This window comes from Stegodyphus dumicola, chromosome 2, assembly GCF_044657685.1.
Source record: "Stegodyphus dumicola isolate Sdum_Otavi_A_Nest chromosome 2, ASM4465768v1".
Classification (NCBI taxonomy): domain Eukaryota; kingdom Metazoa; phylum Arthropoda; class Arachnida; order Araneae; family Eresidae; genus Stegodyphus; species Stegodyphus dumicola.
In genome coordinates, this window is record NC_140769.1 from 147,000,888 (window position 1) to 147,021,768 (window position 20,881).

Sequence of the window (20,881 nt, forward strand, 5' to 3'; positions counted from 1 at the left end):
TACCACCAACCTCTCGACAGGACTTTCGGCTCCCCGCATATTTAGAGTGCCGCCGTGCCATACCGACACTATACATTTACAAAGCATTATTATTGCGAATTAAAATCATGCTTAAGCCATTCCGGAATTTATTTGAGGAAATAAGTGTTTAAGATTTACTTCGTAATTTTTAATATAGATATTTTGAATTTTTATGTATTTTAGTCTTGTAGAGAAGTGAGGACTGAATTAATTCAATGAGAAATACTGAATCGTCTGTGAAAAACGTTTTTTTTTTGGGGGGGGGGTGTTTAATTCTTTTATACATCGTTTTAGATTTATTATAATATTTAAATTGAACATGCGGCAACGATTAGATAATTCTTAAAATGATATAAATTTTGTGCATTGAGTTATAATATGAGCGAAATATAACGCTGTTAAGTGAACCTAGCACCAAAGTGTCGCTATGGTAAACACATATAGTGAATCAGAAGTCAAACAACAAAAATCAGCGTTATATTTTCAAATTTTCACAGGACTAGTATCGATGGTTTAACCGAACCAATTATTCTAACATATGCCTCATATTCTTTAACGCGAAATTTTAAGGCTGTATTAGTTTGGCCAATATAAAGGTTAGTTTGATCAAGGGATAGTTTGGAGGAGCAAACTTGAAGAGCATGGAAAACATAGGAATAAAATAAAGCTACCTTTTGTTTAGTCGGATGACATGATTTGAAGTCTGGTGGAAGGCAAACCGATGAAGGCTTACGGTAACTCTTGTTTTAGGAGATTATAAAAATTCTGTTGTCATTATTTTCTTTCCATCAATTAGCTATAAAGTTGCACGTATTTTGCAGAAATTTAACTTTCGAGTCGTTTATTCTCCCATCAATAAAATTCCGAGTTCCATACTCAAGGACCCCATTCCGGATATGAATTCCTGGGGTATTTACAGGATTCCTTGCCAGTGTGGCTTAATTTACATTGGCCAAACTAAGAGAACCTTAAAATTTCGCGTTGAGGAACATGAAGCATATGTTAGAATAAAGGAAACACGGAAGTCTTCTGTTGCCCAACATTGTTGGTCCGAAAATCACATTTTCAATTTTTCTGCTACCAAAATTATTTAAAATACTTCTTCCATTGGTGAACTGGATTTTCTAGAGGCATTTCACATTCAAAAAAATCTTTCTGTTCTAGTTAACGACCCTAATTCCAATCTATCTTTCCAATCTATCTAGTCCTGTGAAAATTTGAAAATATAACACTGATTTTTGTTGTTTGACTTCTGAATTAATATTTGTTCGGCGTGTTATTGGATCTTACATATGACTGTTGAACTTGAACTTCCTGTACCGCCATTAGAGCCTTAACAGGGCTTAAAAAAGAGATCTAAAACAGGGCTTAAATCAGGCTCATTAAGCAGTACAACTACCACCTTACTATCTGAAATAACTTAAAATAGAATAAACAACTAAAATGTGAACTTAAAGTCTAGGAGCTGGTGAGATTTACCAGCTATACCAACAAAAGCACATTATTACATACTTTGTAAAATATAACACATGTTACTTGCATGCATAAAAATATGTTACTTACATATACAAAAAAAAAAAAAAAAAAAAAAAAAAAAAAAAAAACTGAATATCATAAACATTCTAGTTTTCCTTTAAACAGACAGGGAAATATTAAAAACAATCAATATATAAATTCATTTCATTTACAGATACATATTTTATGAAATTTGACAATTTAAATTTAGTCACTGTGTTTTTACATAGATCCTTTAGAGTATTAAATTTAGCAATATCTGGAATAAATCATAGAACAATATTTTTCGTAGAAGAGCATCTAAACAACAGGTGTTCAATATCGACATTACTCATTCCACATGGACAGGCACAATTTTTAATCGAAAACCTATTATACTAAAAAGAAAAGTGTCCATGATTAGATAAAGCTTGGTTTAGATACTTGTCACTTAGGTATCTTTTCTCACTCACAATTGAGATTAAATTATAAGTGAATCTTCCTTTAGAATCTGGGTCGTTCCATTCTGCTTGCCATAGAGTCAAACATTTTCTTTTCAACAAGGATTTCAAACTGTCAAAGGAAGTCTTTACTTCAAAATCAATAATTTGATTTTCAATGGCAGCTTTTGCCAATCTATCTGCTAACTCGTTACCAATGGTACCAATATGACTCTTCGACCAAAAGAGTTTAATGTCTCTGAAAGCGCTAAGAAAAAAGAGCATGTCTTTTTTCTGTTTAATTAGATCGTTATTTAGACAAACACCCGTAATTGAAACAATTGCACTTTCGCAGTCACTATAGATTTCCACAGGATCTATTGCAGAATTAGAAATAAGCCAATACAAGGCCTTTTGCAGGGCCACTAACTCTGCCTGATAGACAGAGGCATTGTCAGAAAGTCTATATTTCCTTTGTAACCTTAGTTTCTCATCTGAAAACACACAAAAAGCTGCCCCCACATGACCATTTAATTTAGATCCATCTGTAAAAATCGTGTACCCTGCTTATATATCTTACATATAATGAGTTTTAAAGAGAGCATTTATTCTATTGTGGTTTATGCGCTATTGACGAAGTAGATTTAATTCAATCCAATAAGTTTAAATGAAATGCAAGAAAAAATGCGTATAATTTAATATTCCGTACAAGGAAGTTATGTAGTGTACACATCAGATTTTTTCAGTATTGTAAGTTGGTAATTTTTGTAAATATAACCCTTTTTTCAATACTTTTGTTCATATTCTTAATGCAACTGTTATCTTTAAGACTTCTATGTGCATTTATTTACGTAAGATTATGTCTTACGCTGTATGTTATAGTAAAGCATGTAAATGAAGAAAATTAAAAGGGGTCGAGGTAAGAAAGAAATTGGGAATACCTGGATTAAACTATTCGAGAAGTCTTTCTGGCCGTGATACTAATTATGGTTTATGACCTTTGATATGTGCTTATGATAAAACGGATGTCACACTATAACACTGGACGTGGCTTTCATCTGCAACTGCAGTCGATGAAAATGGTATTGCGTGCGATGAAAATGGTACAGCGTTTCTTAAGACAATGAAACTTGATGAAAGTAAAAACCCCATTGACGTTTTAAACTACAGTGATGAATGTTTTGATAAATCATAAAGATAGTTTTATTAACATTTATTATATGTACACTGAGCAAAAAAGATGGGACAGTTCTGTATCTCCCTTTCTACTGGGCCGATTGACGAAATTCAAATTGCGTTTTTCATGTCTCGAAAGCGATATTTCTCGTGACTTAAGATATGTATTAGATTTATATATAGCACTGTTATAAAATACGTATTTTGACACAAAATTGGACTTTTTCTGAAATGACATGCCGATTTTTTTTTCCATATTTCGATTCTACGACTCAAATGACGCCTAAATATTAAATTTTGTAAAATTTGGTGCGAAATTTATGGAGAAATTTGAAAATTTATCTTGGCCCATTTTTTTTTTTTTTTTTTTTTTTTTTCGGTTTGCGCCAAGAATAATTCACTTGACGAACTTCTTAATTTATAGCAGCCAAATTGTCCTTTCCTATTTTTTCATTGTAGACGAGCGGAAAAAATATCATCGTTTATACTTTAAAATAATTCTAACGAAGTGTGTAAACAACATTTAGCGTTATTATCGCTAAAAAAAAAAAAATTCCAAATTTTCAAATGCGTCAATTTCATATATATCTTAGAAAATTTTGAAAAGTAAGTAATTTAAGCACCAGTAAGTAAGTAATAAGTAAGTAATTTAAGATAATGTAGAGACATTAGGTTATTTCGAAGCAAGAGACATGAAAAATGAGCAATGCCTTCACCAGGACTCGAACCTCGGACCTCTCAAATACGCGTCGAGTGCGCTGACTATTACATCACGAAGGCATGCTAAGAAGACGAGAGAAATATCTTATAACATTGTTACATTTTTTGTATTGATTTAGCTATTTTTAAATAGAATTAATTAAAATTGGTATATATTACCATGCTGCACGAGACTTATTTGAAGAGAAAGCTACGTCGGAAAAATTAAAAATTCAGGAGAACGCGCATTTAATAAATAGATATCTCGTAATTTTGTACGCTTTTGCTTTTCGGGAAAAATCGAGAAGATTTTCGAAATCGAGAAAAATCGAGATTATTTTCGTGCATTTAAAAAGCTTATAAAAAGCCGGAGGAAAACATATCAAGTGAGTTAATTGGAAAACTGTTATTGTTTACTGTAGCGAATTCGCGGTGAAATCGGGTTAGCTTTCTCAGTTTTGAATTATGTTCTGTAAAATGGTTTAGTAGTTTAAAATATAACTACTGAGATACTGCGATATTGTACGATTTTTTCTGAGGAAATTTAAAAGTATTTTGTTTTTATTTGTTGCGATAAAAATAAATTTTATTTACTTTTTATCGGACTTGTGCAATCAATTAATTACGAACCCCCTACGCACGCAACAATATAATCCAAATCAGTTTAGGATTAAGGGGAATTCGAAATATTCCATAAGCCAATTACAATTAAAAAAAAAAAAAAAAAAAAAAAAAAGGTCCATTTCGTATGCTTAAATTCATTTGCTCATGAGGATCGAGAATCACTCTGTATCTCTTAACCCTTTCCTGCGTGCTACCTTTTAAAATCGGAGTTTTGATTAGAAAAAAAAGTAGGCAGTCTAATTAGGCCTAGAGTAAGTACACAAGTAAAATTTTGTGAAGATGTGAAGATAGCACTTATCGTTTAAATTTTGTGGGTGTGCCCAAAGTGGCACACTGATTGAATAGAGCTTCGAAAAGAATGCTGAAACGAGCATTGTTGTCAATGAACTGACCGATGAGATGCGGAGAAACAAAAAATACAGACTGTCAGTCGTCCTAGATTATTGGTGAGCCCTATCTGGGCACACCTAGGGTTCGCCGTTTGATTTTAAGCAAGATTTCAAGGTAAAAATTTAAAACTAATATAGCATAAGGAGATTACCATACATCCAAAAAAATAACGTAGAAATTTCTTTTCAAACAATTCCTTTTATACCCTAAAAAAAATCTGAAAGATTTCTTTGAAAAATGAGGGTCTTAAAAAACTAAACATGGCTAAAATATATGGACTGGTTTGTGCCATCTACTATAAATAAAGAAGGTTCAGAGTAACCTTTAGTATCCTATAAATCCTTTTTCATTCAATTTTTCTGTGCTTAAAGAAGGAAATTTTTAGGTGTGTCCAGACTGGCCACACTGTGCCGCAAAGGGTTAAAAAGCACCGAGACTTTTTAATTGAAATCAAATCAGTCAATTGTATTTTAGATATCATCAGTAGTTTTGATTTTGTTTTCAGAATTATATGATTATGTTCTCATGCAATTTTTTAAAATTATGTTATCTATTTTGTATCGTGTGAAGTAATGCGTTCATTCTATCCTACAGTTTTTTGGATGATTTCATCAGTGCCGGTGGAATAGAGTGTTTGTTAGAAGTCTTACGTTTGTGTCAATCACGACAAAACGACTCTAAAGCCGCTAGAGGACGCCACGAGCAAACGGTACTTTGGAAATTATGCGTAAGTTTAAATCTGAATTATAATTCATTTAATAAATGTATGTTTAGTAGCTTCATTAATAAATTTTAAAAAGCAGGAAATACGAAATGTTGAATTCCGATAACGGTAACGACACATCTTAAAGCTTTTAATATTGGGTCAAATAAAAAGTCTACGCGCTTTTTTGGTACATTTTTGAACAAAAATTTCCTTTATCGAAAATCAATTTTAATCAAGTACATAATGACGATTATTGTCTATGATCTTTTGCAATTTTTCGAGTAGCTTCGTAATTCCATCGGTGTAGAACTTCTGTGGTTTATCGTCGAAAAACGTTTTCAGAGGCACTTCGGTCTGCCAATTTTTTACCATCAAGAGAGTTCTGCAAAGACCGAAACAAATGGTAGTCAGACGATACAAGGTCCGGTCTTTACAGTGGGTGCATCAAAACTTCCCAACCAAGTTCCATCAATTTGTTCCGAGTCTTCAAAGATGTGTGTGACCGCACATTGTCATGAAGGAACACAAATACTTTTCTGCTGGCCAATTCTGGTCGCTCTTTCTGAGTCGAGTTACCATCAAGAGAGTTCTGCAAAGACCGAAACAAATGGTAGTCAGACGAAACAAATGGTAGTCAAGGTCCGGTCTTTACAGTGGATGCATCAAAACTTCCCAACCAAGTTCCATCAATTTGTTCCGAGTCTTCAAAGATGTGTGTGACCGCACATTGTCGTGAAGGAACACAAATACTTTTCTGCTGGTCAATTCTGGTCGCTCTTTCTGAGTCGAGTTGTGCACAGTACAAGGCCGAATTGATGACTTCGCCAGGTTGCAGAAGCTCATAATGGACAATTTACAGCCCTCTTTTTGTAGCCTGCTCTTTTCAAATGATTCCAAACTGTTATGCAGTTGATGTTTAATGCCTGAACTATTTCCTGACAGCTTTCGTGCCGGTCTTGCTCCACCAGTTGCAAAATTTCATCGACGTTGGTCGACCAGAGCAAGGTGCATCTTTGATATCGAAATTTCCGGAACGGAATTGAGCAAACCACTCTTGGGTCCTTCGTTTACTCGCAGCATTCTCACCATACACTTCACAAATTTTTCGGCACGCTTTTGCAGCCTTTTTACCTTTTCTTATAATAAAAAAGCATCACATAACGTATTTCGTCAGATATTTCACTCAGTTTCAAATCAATATAACTTTTTACCCAAGCAACGGATTAAAAAACTATATTCACAAACAATGGAAGTGGAATGTCACCTTTTAAGCATATATTCATTTGAGACGACAGTCGGGTGAGTGTTGCTGGACATATAGGCATCAACACAATCTAGTGGCAAAAAAACGCGGAGACCCAATATTTGCCCCAATATTTAGAGTTCTATCAAGCTACTACACTAGAATTAATTAAATTTGGTTAAAGGAAATGTTTATATGAAACAACCTTTCATTTAAAAGTCGTAAAATAATTAATGAACTAAAAAAAGAAAGAAAAAAGGAAAAGAAAATAAATCTGAAAGCTTTCAGATTTTATATTACGCCCAAAGGGGCGTGTTTTTTTTTTTTTTTAAAAAAAAAACGTTTTGTGTGTTACCTTTATTTATGAAATAACATGTTCTTTGCACATAAACCATAAAATTCAATTCAACAGCAACATCACAAAATATTTAAAATGAGTATATCTTTAGAATATTCCATACAGTCTCGCACGCAGTCCGATACACAGTCTATTTTAAAATAATTTTTCGAAAAATTTTTTGAATTATAACTTTTAAAATTTTTGCCATCATCTTAAAGTAGATGCATTAAGCATACCTGCAAAAAATTAGGGCTTTGTATTTAAAATTTACATTTTGGCGCGCTTTAATTTGGCGTATTTATCATAAGCGATAAGAACGAAAATGTGGTTTACGCACTTTGTTAAAATTATTTGAAAGTATGAGCAATGACTTTTTTTCCGGTCGTGGACAATGAAAAAAAAAAAAAAAAGATAGGAAAATAAATTGCCATAAATTAAGAAGTTCGCCAAGTGAATTATTCTTGGCGCAAACTCAAAAAATAATAAATAAATAAAATAAAGCGCCAAGATAAATGTTTAAATTTCTCTATAATTTTCCCACCAAAAAATAACAAAATTTTATATCTGAGCATAATTCGAGTCGTAGGATCGAAATATGGAAAAAATGCTTGTTATTTTAGAAAAGGCCCCATTTTGTGTCAAAATACGTATGTTAGAGCAATGCTATATATAAATCTAATACATATCCTAAGTCGCGCTTTCGGGACATGGAAAATGTAATTTTAATTTCGTCAATCAGTCTAGTAGAACGGTTTGTTCAAATTTTCAATCGTTAATAAAATACTTTTCATTCATCCACTCAAGTTCAAATATATTTTTTTGTAACTTGTAGTGGATGACACTAGATATTAATACAGTTTTTCACATGTTAAATTTTTAACACTAGAAAAAATTTTTTTAGTTAGTTTCATAAATTAGAAACGAAAAATGTTAATAATGTTAATAAAAAAAGACTAAAATAAAATTTGTTTTTCTTGACCTAAGTAGGAATTGTCTTTAACAAAAAAATTTTTATATTACTTGTTTTTAGTTTTTGTTATTTTATTTATAAATTTATTTTCGAATTTCTGTAATTTTTACTTAAAATCTGAAATTTTTATTTTCGTATTAATGTTCCCACTAGACAATAATACTCTTACAAAAATGTCTTATAAAATTCAACAAAAATATTCAATCTGAAATTTCTTCAGAATCTTTTAGAATCGTGACGCAGTTTTCTATAAGCTAGGTCAGATTTTTTCTATAGAATGCTATAACATTTTAGATAGAGATTCTATAGAATTATGTGTAAATATAGAAGTATGTGTAGATATTCTATAGAGATTTGTGCAGAGATTCTATTAAAATTTGTTTAGTATTTAAATTTTCCATGCATAGGATCTGATATAATGTGTATATAGCGAACTAATAGAATTCTCCTGAAAGTATCAGGTCCAGTTCGTAGAATATTGGATTAAATTCTAAAGCATTCTAAACTTTATATCCATAATATTCTGTAAAACATGCTATAGAATTTTTAAGTATTTAAAAGGCATTGTAAAATTAAAAAAAAAAAAAAAAAAAAAAAAAAAAAAACTTCTAGAATCAAAAAGAACGAATTCATTTTTAAACGAATTTTTTAACCTAAATTCTGAAATGATCAGTGGCGTAGCTAGGGTGAGGCAAGGGGGGACATCTGTCCCCGGGCGCAGCATCCAGGCGGCGCCAAATTGATGCAACGAAATTTTTTAATGAAATGTTTTGAAATGTTTTCCATTCTTGGCACACAGAAAGGGGCGCAAATTCTTCAGTTGTCCCCGGGCGCTGGAATCCTAGCTACGCCACTGGAAATGATCTATGACAAGGTGTAATAAAAACTTTCGGGAGTGAAGAGACTTTTTTTCTCGTAGTAAAACCTTTTCATGTTAGCGATTTCAAAAACTACTTTAAAAAAATCTGAAAGGTTTCAGATTTTACATTATGCACAAAGAGGCGTTTTTTTAACGTTTTGTGTGTTACCTTCATTTATTAAACGTCATATTCTTTGCACTTAAACCATAAAATTCAGTTCAACAACAATATCGCAAAACAATTTTAAAATGAGCATATCTTTAGAAGTTCCGATACACAGGCTCGTGCGCTATACATAATTTTTTTTCGTACAATGTTGCTATTGCTCGCTTTGAAATCTTCGAGTTTGTTAGGCAAAAATTCGTTAAAGTGTTTAAAAAATATGAAATCGATGATAAAAGAAATTCCAAATTAGGGATTCCAGATGTCTATATTCGGTGGAGGATTACGTTATTCAAAATTGGATCGCTCTAGGTACCGTTGTTTTATCACAGTGCGAAAAATATATATACATTTATGCAGATTCTTCATTATTTAAATTTTTTAAATAGAATACAGGTTCTCTAATATTTGGTGGCAACAGTTTGAAAAGTGAATTAACGCAAAATGTCAATACGAAATTAATAGTCCTTCTGGGCAAATTTGCCCTTTACTAAAGGGGAAAAATGTCATATATTTTAATGGAAATAATGGGCTCAATAATTTGATTGATAGAATTTATTTACGTCGCAAATAATAAAAGCGCGGGTACGCCTAATTAATAAAATCAGTTTATTTAATTATATTGTTAAATGTATAAGCCATTTTCTTTCCAAATTTTCTGTAATATTATAGCATTAGGGAATGTATAAACCATTATCTCTTTTAATTTATAATGTGCGTTTCAAGCTTTTATTTAATTTTTTAAGCTTTTATTTAAGGAAATTTATTTATTTATTTATATACATATATATTTATTTTTTGTCCAAAGGGGCTTTGTTCCTGAAGGGCTATTGTTTTCGTTTTGCGATTTTGCGTTGGTTCACTCTCAATGCCCGTTTCACTTTTCAAACTGTTGCCACCCAATGTTAGAGTCCTGTATTATATTTGAAGAAATTAAATAATAAATAATCTCCATAAATGTATGTATATTTCTCTCATTGTGATAAAAAAACGGTACCTAGAGCCATCGAACTTTGAATCACGTCATCTTCCTACGAATATGGGCATGTGGAACACCAAATTTGAAATTTCGAATTTGCTTTATTATCGATTTCCTACTTTGTAAAACTTTAACGAATTTTTTTATTAACAAACTCAAGGATTTCAAAGCGAGGAATGGCAACGTTGTAGAGAAAAAAGATTTTTATCTCCAGCGCGCGAGACTGTGTGTCGAAAATTCTAAAGATATGCTCATTTTAAAATTATTTTGTGATATTGCTCTTGAACTGAATTTTATGGTTTAAGTGCGAAGAACGTGATATTTAATAATTAAAGGTAACAGACAAAATGTTAAAAAAAAAAAAAAAAAAAAAAAAAAAAAAAAAACCTGAAACCTTTCAGATTTTTTATTTATTTAATTTTTTTTTTTAAATTTTCAATTTCTCAAATGTAAACAAATTTTCAAATTACAGATTCTAATTGCACTAAAGTTTAATTTTAATCAATGTGCTGGCTGTGCTCAATGCATTAATAAAATTTTTTCAATTTCTGGCATAAAATTACTTAACGTAATTCTTAAATCTGCTTATTCAAAAATATTCCACTTGTTTTTTGTTTTCTATTCTATAGTTTTACGTTCTTCGGTTTTTTTTTTTTTTTTTTTTTTCTTGCGCGGTGCATGTACGTTAAAGAAAAGGGTCCCAGTGATCAAGCGAAATGTTGTTATCGACTGCGCGGATGTAAAGCGAATTGTGCAAGGTAATCGTTGAAACTAAACCTACTTTGTAACACAATTCAGGTGTTTGGACTTGCGCGTGTTTTTTTTTTTTTTTTTTGCAAACTTTCGCGCACAGCGGCGAGTGTGCTTGCCGGCCACGTACGTATAAACCACACCCAGATAATCGACAGTACACTGTATTTTGTAACGAAATTCTTTGGGATTTTCTGGCACCCCTGCGAAAAGTACACGCAAGTGAAGGAAGGCGTGCTAAAAAAATAGCTTACGTATTTTTGGTAATGTTTGTTAGCTATCGAAATAAATTTCCTATAAGAACCGAACCCGAAATGCAAAAGTATTTACCAGAAAATGTTTTATTAGTTTGGTCATTACGTTTTGTCATGCGATGGAATAATATTTTGTCTTTCGTCGAGAAGGAGAAGAAAGAAATCGAGGTTAACAATTGGTAACTGTCCTGATAAATTCCGCCTTCTTCAATTAAGGTTATGCCCGAATAGCCAAAATTCTATAATGTTCGAAAACGCTTTTGTACGTCGCTATCTGCAATCTCTGTTTCTAAAATAAACCACCGCATAATCGTGCAACTCAACAGGAACTGCTGGACTTTCTTCACTGTTCCCCTTCATTTTGTTAATGTTTATCGACGAACTGTATCGTGGCTCAAAGTTACTTAAAAAGGAAGTCCATTACTAATGCGTGGCTTTGTGTCCAGTTCTGCTCTGATAGTTATGCTTGCTGCTGTGTGTTTGCAGTAGGACAGACGCTACAGAGGAAGGTTGGAGGTTGATTGTTGTTTGGATACTCAGAGGGAAAGATGATCTGAAAAAAACTCAGAGGGAAAGATGATGGCTTTTGCTAATGATGCGATGAGGGAACTAGGCATCGAAGCGTAGCTTTCGGTTAGAACTACGGGTGCTAAGGTATGCGAGTCACAACCCGTTGCTTACCATGTCCACATGCGGCCTGTTAGTTGAGGTTACGTTTCGCAATGGACTGTAGTCCTGTTATGCTTCAGAAGTCAAATTTTATGAATTTCAGTCGATTTGGAATGGGTAGATGTATAGAGAAAGTCTCGTGATTACCACTTTCAAAAGCGGTTTTAAAGCGCATGCTGTGTTACATTATATTACACTAGCGGGAATACCCGATGGCAGTTAAGCTATATTGAGAGTAATGTATCTAACAACAGAGCGAATGATACCGCTGTGATCCTTCTGTAATAAAAATGCAAAAAATACAATTCATAGTCAGACATTTTTCAGTGCATTTAAAAATGCCAAGCAATGAATACTGGCCGCAATGGGCGGAGAATACCTTCGGCAACAAGCGCACGAAAACTAAAATAGAGGAGGTAATCAGGCTATGCTCAGCAAGGTACTAAGAAATTCTCCCCCTCCCTTGAGAATTGAGAATCTTCGCAGCATAATTTTAATAGCAATTCAAAATACTACAACAACTGAAAATCGACACTAGAAAAATAGCTCACCCCGTAGAATAGTAACAGGACTGTAAGAGCAAAACTTTTGTAATGTAAGCATATTACTATCCACTTTGTATGTACTTGATAAAAATAATATTGTAAAGCAGTTTAAATGATATTGAAAATCCAGTCAATGTGTAAATGAATTACAAGTTTACTTTGATTATCTCAGTAAAAGTATTGTAAATATGAATTCAGATAATGTTTAAATGTACTCATAACTGTTATTTTATGTAACTATCGCATGTAACTTGTACAAGACAATGTTTGTAATCAACATATCTCTGCTTATATACAAGCCTTGTATGCCCATGTAACATTTATATTTATATTTTTACATGGAAGGGCCCACCAGCGGCCGAGCGGTAAAGTCGCTGAACACTGGTAATTCGGTTCGAGGTTCGAATCCCGCGAACGGGCTGGCTGCATGGGCGTTTTCGTGGCTTTCCCCATGTGTAACGTGTATACAAGCCAGTTTCCCTTAGAAAGTCCTCCACGAAGGCATCCCTCCCCTTAGGCAGATAGCCCTCGAGGCTTTGCCATAATCACACACACACACATTTTTACATGGAGGAAATATTCCCTTCTGCCAGGATGACTATTAACACTGTAAGACTTTTACAACAAAGTCAGGTCAGTGGTTATCTCAGGTGGCGCTCAGTGTGGTGCGATATGGAACCCACGTAAAAAATTTCCATAGAAAGAAAAATAAGCTAATTCTCTCTCATTATACTCGTATTAGCAACAAGGGCACGCAGCTGTCGATGATTTTCGACTTTCTAAACATCAAATGGTCGTAAAAGCTCAAGTTCCATCCAATATTTCACGCATATGCAATTTAGTCGATTAAATGTGGCAAAACATGGATCGTAATTGATCAGAAATCAATAACGCAAACAAATACGCACACAGACATTCTTCTTATATGTATAGATTTTGTAAAACTTACAAATTTTTGATTCACAAACTGTACGATTTGAAAGAGAGCTGTGGCCACACTTTTCGAAATGAAGCATTTTTATCTCCAACGCGTGAGACTGTTGCCACTCGGAAAAATGAGGTCGAAAATAAATGTTTTCGGAGTTTTTAATTAATATCTCGGTTGATTAAAATCGTACGAAGATGAGAATACTCGAAATGGCTTCCCACGAATTTTTGGAATCGGAAATTATGTATTTAATACTTGGCAATGCTATTTTTATTTCATCGTAAAACTAAGACATTTTTTATTAACAAACTTTAGGATATAAAAAGAGAGCAGTAGCAACAACTTTTGCAGTAAAGCAGATTTTCATCTCCTGCTTGCTAGACTGTTGCCACTCGGTAAAACGAGGGCAAAAATGATCGTTTTTCCGAGTTTTTAATTAATATCTATGATTTTAGCCACTGTATTTTGGAAAAAGCGGACTTCAACCTTTTCCAGGACCCAGAAAAGAATTGTTGAAAGTTTGGCGACGATAGTTAAGTAGTGACTGAGTTATTAGAGGACAAACACACAGACTTTCTTCTTTGGATATAGAGATAGATTACATAACATGATATTAATATTATATTAGCTTAATACGAGGTTAGCATAACTGATTCATTCATTTTTAAAAGGCTATATTTTCAAAAGTACGCACATGAAAAATATATGAAAAAAACCACACACTCGCCGAGATTTTTTTACTATTTCATTAAGTTTCTCGGACAAGTGGAACGTTGCTTCATCGCTGAATATCATCTTTGTGCCGAAATCTTAATCTTCCAAATTTTGACACAAAAATCTAGTTGACGGACGTAATCCTCTGGCTTTAATTGTTGCAGGAGCTACACATGGTACGGTTTGAAATGCAACCGTTGACTCAGAATCTTAAACACAGTTTTTTTGTGGTATTCCGAATATCCGGTCAATTCATGGAGGTAGGAAGTAAGATGGAGCAGCCCTAAACAAGTTTCTCCCGTACCCTGCTCTGAAGCACCGGCGATCCCTACGTGGTGACCAAAACATTGGGTCATTTACCATTGAGTTCAATGGGATTTGACGCGTTAGGATGTAAATATTTTGTAATTACGTCGTAAATATACATGGTGTTGGTGTATTTAATTATGGCAAAGCACACGAGGGCTATCTGCCTAAGGGGAGGGATGTCTTTCGTGGAGGACTTTCTAAGGGAAACTGGCTCGTATACACGTTACACATGGGGAAAACCACGAAAACGCCCATGCAGCCAGCCCGTTCGCGGGATTCGAACCTCGGACCGAAGTACCAGTGTTCAGCGACTTTACCGCTCGGCCGCTGGTGGGCCGTAAATATACATATAAATGTATATATTTTCTTTTTCTACAACACTTCAGAGTCCTAAGTATATGAAAACAACATATTTTTAAACAACATTTCATTCTGAACGGAATTAAATGCTATACTTTTCACAGGACAGTTTTCTCAGAATGGTTTAATTTGAATGAAATATTTTCACAAGTTTTCGTTAATTACATATGAAAAAAAAAATTAAGGTAATTCAATTTTATTCGGTTAAGGTACAAAAATTAAGATCAAAGTCTATTGTATTATTATTATTAAAATTATGCATTATTTCTTTTCTATTTATAGAGCTTCTTCCTAAAATACTTTCTTAAATATGACATGATTTTTTGGCTTCTGAGGCATCTTTTAAATCGAAAAATGTAAGTCAATTTATAATTAATGCTCTATTCGGTTCATTTTAAATTAGAGAATTATTAGAAATTAGCGAAATACTTTAAATAGTACTTGACTTTCTCTGAACATTTCTGAAAGGTAATAAAATAAGTTTTTTATTATTATTATTATTATTTTTTTTGTATTATTTAAAACTTGTAACTGAGTTATTATAAAATGTAAGGGGAGTAATTCTTTTAATTATACTTATCAGATTTTTTTACCCTAAATTTGAACAATACATATTCCAAAACTCTTCTTTATTACTTTCTTAGGTACGCATCTCATAGAAATTGCTTTACAATACCTTTTAACAGATTGCTTTCCAGTACGAATAATTCTTGCTTAAATAGTTTTATAACGTATTTGTCATCAGGATTTCAATTTATGTTTACAATTCAATATTAAGGTTATTATATATTTAGATAACATTTATAATCATTATAAATTAGATACATTTAATAATTAGATTTCCTCACAGTACTTTCACAGTTGTTTATAAGTGAATAAATTCTTCATTTCAAATACATTTATAAATAATTTAATGAATATTTATGTATTTTGTCAAAGGCAGATACATGCTTTTTGCAAGCACATGCATAAATACCCATACATATTTCCTATTTTTCATTTCCGGCATGTGCAAATCTTTAATTTCTGTGCATTCACTATATTTTTCGTGTAAAGTAATTTACACTAATTTAGCATACACCCGAAAGTTTTACATAAAAAAAATATATGAATATAATTTGAATGAAAATTATAAGTATTAATTTTAATACCCACTCAAAGGTCAGTTTTTCTTCAAAATTCCTCCACGATGGCATCTCTCTCTTTAGGCAGATAGCCCTTTGCATTACGCTATTTAATAAAAACTTAATCTGACCTATGTGCCTAATTACAAATATTTTAACATACATAATTTTATATTTACATTTAGCCATCAAGTTTCAAACTTTTCAAATCTTCTAGAAAATAAATTCGCCAAATTCGCAAATGTATCCCTTTTCTGTTCCACACATTTGTGTAAAACTGTACATAATTTTACACAAATGTGTGGTTCCAAATCAAGGGAAAGCTAACTTATTGGCATATCTGTGTGTATATTTATTATTTTTGACGAGGATTGCAGCATTTGATGGTAATTTTTATTTTTAATTAACCCAAATGAGTAAAACGTGTAAGCCCAAAGTGATTATTTTTCAGATATATAAAATTAAAACGATGAGTTTAAAATGAACAGCAGTAAAGCCTCTCGTCTAAAAAATTTTAAAAGGTACACTGCTCAAAAAAAAAAAAAAAAAAAAAAAAAAAAGGACAGTCCTATATCTCCCGATCTACTGGGCCAATTGACAAAATTCAAATTGCGTTCTTCATGTCTCGAAAGCGCGAATTAGGATATATATTAGATTAATATATAGCACTATTCTAACATAGGTATTTTGACACAAAATCGGACTTTTTCTGAAATAACATACCAATTTTTTTACATATTTCGATTCTACAACTCAAATTACGCCTAAATATGAAATTTCGTAAAATTTCGAGTGAAATTTACCGAGAAATTCACAAATTTATGTTGGCACTTTTTTTTTCAGTTTGCGCCAAGAATACTTCACTTGGCGAACTTCTTAATATATGTTTTAGTTTTTTTTTTCCTAGTTTCCTTTCCGGTGAGAGGAAAAAAAGTCACCATCGTTCCTTTTTTCCAAATAATATTCTTTATATTGTATTTTTAATTATAACTTATTATTTTAAGTAATTTTTTCTTTTTCGAATTTCATTTTAATTGTTTAAGTTGCATGTTTTTTTTTCCGAATAACTGTTTTAAAAATTTCTATTTACCTATTCGAACTGCGTAAAGGTGCAGCGTTTATTTTTTTTCAAATAGTTTTCTTTATATATATATTTTGTCATAATTATTATTTTACGTAATTTTTTTTTAATTTTTAGACTTTTATTTTAATTGTTTGTGTTTCATTGTCTCTTCAGATAATTGTTTTAAAATTTTCTATTTATTCCTTCGAACTGGGCATTTTAAATATATTTATTAATATAAATTTTCAAGAATTTGATTTTATTTATTTGAATTGCGTTTCTTTCGGAGGAATACTTTGTAACCCAGACTACGATGCGTTTGAAAACTGCATTTATTAAAAGAGAAAATACAGTGAAGCACAGTTAACACGCCTTTCAATGTTCCGTTCAGAAAAGGTATATATAAATAGGAGAGATGTATAATCGACATTTTAACTTAGGATGACTTGCATACACTGCTTTAAACAGTCTTATCATTGTGCCCATTGCTTTACACAATTTTATCCTACATTTGGTTTCTTAAATGTTATTCATATTTTAGTCAAATATTTTATTTTTGAAATCGTAAGAATCAAATATCATAAGATTAAAGTTTTAAATTGAAAAAAAAAAAAAAAAAAAAAAAAAATACTAAATTTTACCCAAACATTTATTTTTTCTTCTCTTTTTCTTCAGGCATTATACTTTATTCTTGCTCTTTTTCTTTAGGCATTGCGCAAGTATATTAAAAAGCATCCAACTTTTCAAAATATCTTGATATTTCTGACAATCATTTTAAATAAAGTTATCGCCTTCCATTTCATAAAGGCCTATAAACGGCCGAGCGGTAAAGTCTCTGAACACTGGTAGTTCAATCCGGGGTTCGAATCCCGGTAAACGGGCTGGTTGCATGGGCGTTTTCGTGGATTTTCTCATGTGTATCGTGTTTGCCAACTGGTTTCCCTTAGAAAGTTCTTCACAAAGGCATCCTTCTTTTTAGGCAGATAGCCCTGCTTTGACGTAACTTAATTATCCATTTCAATCCATTTCATCAATATTTGGTCAGAGCCTTTATCAGTCTTTAGAGGCTAAACATTTTGAAGGTATGAGATGAAAGGAAAGACTGGTTTCATCAAAAGGTTTTGGTTTATTTAATTATGACAAAGCACACTACGGCTATCTGCCTAAGGGGAGGGATGCCTTCCTGGAGGACTTTCTAAGGGCAACTGGCTCGCATACACGTTACACATGGGGAAAACCACGAAAACGCCCATGCAGCCAGCCCGTTCGCGGGGTTCGAACCTCGGACCGAACTACCAGCGTTCAGCGACTTTACCGCTCAAACGCTGTTTCACCAAGAGGAAAAAAAAAACGTCTTTAGGTTACATCCACATACATCACTGGATAAACTCCTGAATCTTCAAATAATTCGAATGAGAAAATCATGGGATTCTCCATTTATGATACGATATGATGTTCTATAACGTAATTTAAATTTATACAACAATGTAGTCTAAAACCAGTCGCTCTTCACTTTAATCTGCAATGATATGCAATGATATCGTTTGTATCTTTTCTGTTAACACAAACTCAATTGATGGTATTTGCTGGTGTACACGTCCAAGTGTTTTCTCTTTGAGCACCTAAATTCTTTGAAGTATACTGAAAGTATATTCAAAAGCTTTCAAATTTTTGAAACATCTTGATATGTCTGACAGCCAAATTTCCCAGCAAATTTTTGCTTACTTTTCTCCCTAATTTTCTTCTTTCCTTCTACAGTTATTTTCAGTGCTCACACAAGAAAATTTAGATTTTTCGATTGCTAGACTCCCATAAATTTTGCATTCTTCTCAATTTTTTAAAATATGAATTACATGAATTGCGTTTCAGCCGATGACAGCTTTTCATTTTCTAGTCATTTTAACTATAAATAAAGTTTAAAGCGAAGTCCAAAGGATAAATATTTTAATTAAAAGACTTTTGCTAAATGACAAAGAAATAAAACAGTCCAACAGGGTTTATTCTGTACCACCGAGTAACCCGATTCTAATATCGGCTGAAACAATCTAAATCATATTAAAGATCATGTTTTTTTATATAGTCTATAAAGCGAGAAAAAAATTAAGAGGATTAATATAAAAGATTATATTTATATATATTTTTTTAAAGCTGGGACATGAACCAAACTGTCAAACTTTTAAATTTACATGGTGGTTATAATTAAAATTCCAATTTGAAATGTTCATAAAATGAAAACTACCGGACCAAATGTTATCAAACTTGGGAATCGTGTAAAGGAGGTTATGGGAATTTATTTTCCGAGGGAGGGAAAAAAAAAAAAAAAAAAAAAAAATTCGAAAATTCACCTCCAGGGCGAAAATGGCGCTGTATACAATATTGTTAAATGAAATAAGACATGAAAACATCTGTTTAAAATGTGTATAATAGTTTCCGAAACGTGTTACAAAGCATGCTCAATGTAGCGTCCAGCATTTTCCGAAAGCAAGTTAAATCCTGTTACTGCATTCTCAACAGCAGCTCTTAGCATATCATGAGGAATGTTACGGGCATGTCAGTAGCATGAAACTGGGCGTTCTGCGGCAGGAGGAGCTGAGGAGTTGAGGGCGTGGTCAATGACGTCACACAGAGGGCGGGGCCAAAGGCAACGTCATCACACTAGGAGGCGTGGTCACGAGTAGAGTTGAGGTGTTCGTAGACTGCTGGTTGAGTTGTAGACCTCCTGCTTTTCATTTAAAGTTAGTTTTTTTTGGCAACGGAGTCATGGCGTCCTCTAGGGACGAAAAAAGAAAATAATGTATTTAGGAATTGCTTATTGCGTTCTCTAGGGACGAAAAAGTGAATTATATGTTTTAGAAATATATTTTTTAAGTCTGGTGTTAAAATTATTCAATGCGCGACTCTGAAAACAATGTAAAAGAAACAAATATAAAAAAGACTTTCCTTTAATGATAGTTCATCATGTCATGAAAATGAAATTACAAGATAATTTGTTTTTATTACTCAATTTTATTCTGATACTTTTATCCTTTCTAGTTTTAAATGAAACTTTAACTTATTTCTTAGGTTTTCTGTTCATAATAACATATTCATTTACTGTCATATTTTTTTAATACTTAACACGTTTCTAATTTGTAATATTTATTTAATTTCCACATACTATTTTTTTTCATACCTTTCATAAATTTCAGCATACCCTGATTTTTAACTTATATGTTATATTTCACAAACGTTCCCGCACATGCTGTTTATTTGTTACATTACTTAATTTTAGATGCAATTTAACACTTTTTTTAACGTTATAATGTTCAATATATTCTGAATTTTAACTTCATTTACTTTTTTTAAACCACTCTAGTATTCTATACACACTTTAACTTAGTGGTATGAAATTGTATTTAAAAAGAAACGTTTATTTTTCGTGATCTTAGTTCTTTTACTAAATTTTCTACCGAATTTCTAATTTCTTTCACGTGTTTAACAATATCTTCCTTACATTACCGAATATTTTTTAAAAAAACTTAAGTCTATAACTGTTAATTGCTTTTCTTACGTTCATGATTTCCCTTCTGTGTTTATATTTCTTAATTCTAGCTTAACTTATTTATTATAATGTTTTTATTTCTGTCTCATCACTCGTAATTCCAACATTTTATCCCTTTTTATTCATTTTAACGATATGGATTGTTTTCATTTACTCCATATTCAAATATTTCCTTACAATTTTTATAATACTTGTTTTATTCCTCGATCATAATAGATCATCTACAGGTTTTACTCAGAAATTTCCATTCACAACTTTACAGTTTAATACCATTTATATCTAAATGTATTTCTTTCTCATATAGTTTTATGGTCTTCAAAGTTTCTAACATCATATTTAGTTTTAAATCCCGATTACCTTTAAGTGTGTTGATAATTTTCATTTCTAATTTTACAACCACGTTCAGTGTTTCATCCACACATACCAAAATATTTCTTACATTTTCTGATATTTAGTCTATGTCATATTTCAGTACTTCAAATGAATTTACACTGCTCACACTATTATTTTTTCATGTTTT

The 20,881-nt window shown here is 32.1% G+C and overlaps 1 protein-coding gene across 5 annotated transcripts in view; it reads left to right on the forward strand.

The window, feature by feature from the left end:
* The window catches only part of LOC118203114 (uncharacterized), a 306,364-nt gene that overhangs the window by 208,804 nt on the left and 76,679 nt on the right, over positions 1–20,881 (forward strand). For all 5 annotated transcript variants that reach the window (XM_085811212.1, XM_085811213.1, XM_085811214.1 and 2 more), the window contains one exon: positions 5,439–5,571. In XM_085811212.1, coding sequence (XP_085667338.1) covers positions 5,439–5,571 — 133 coding nt within the window. The remainder of the gene's footprint in view (positions 1–5,438; positions 5,572–20,881) is intronic.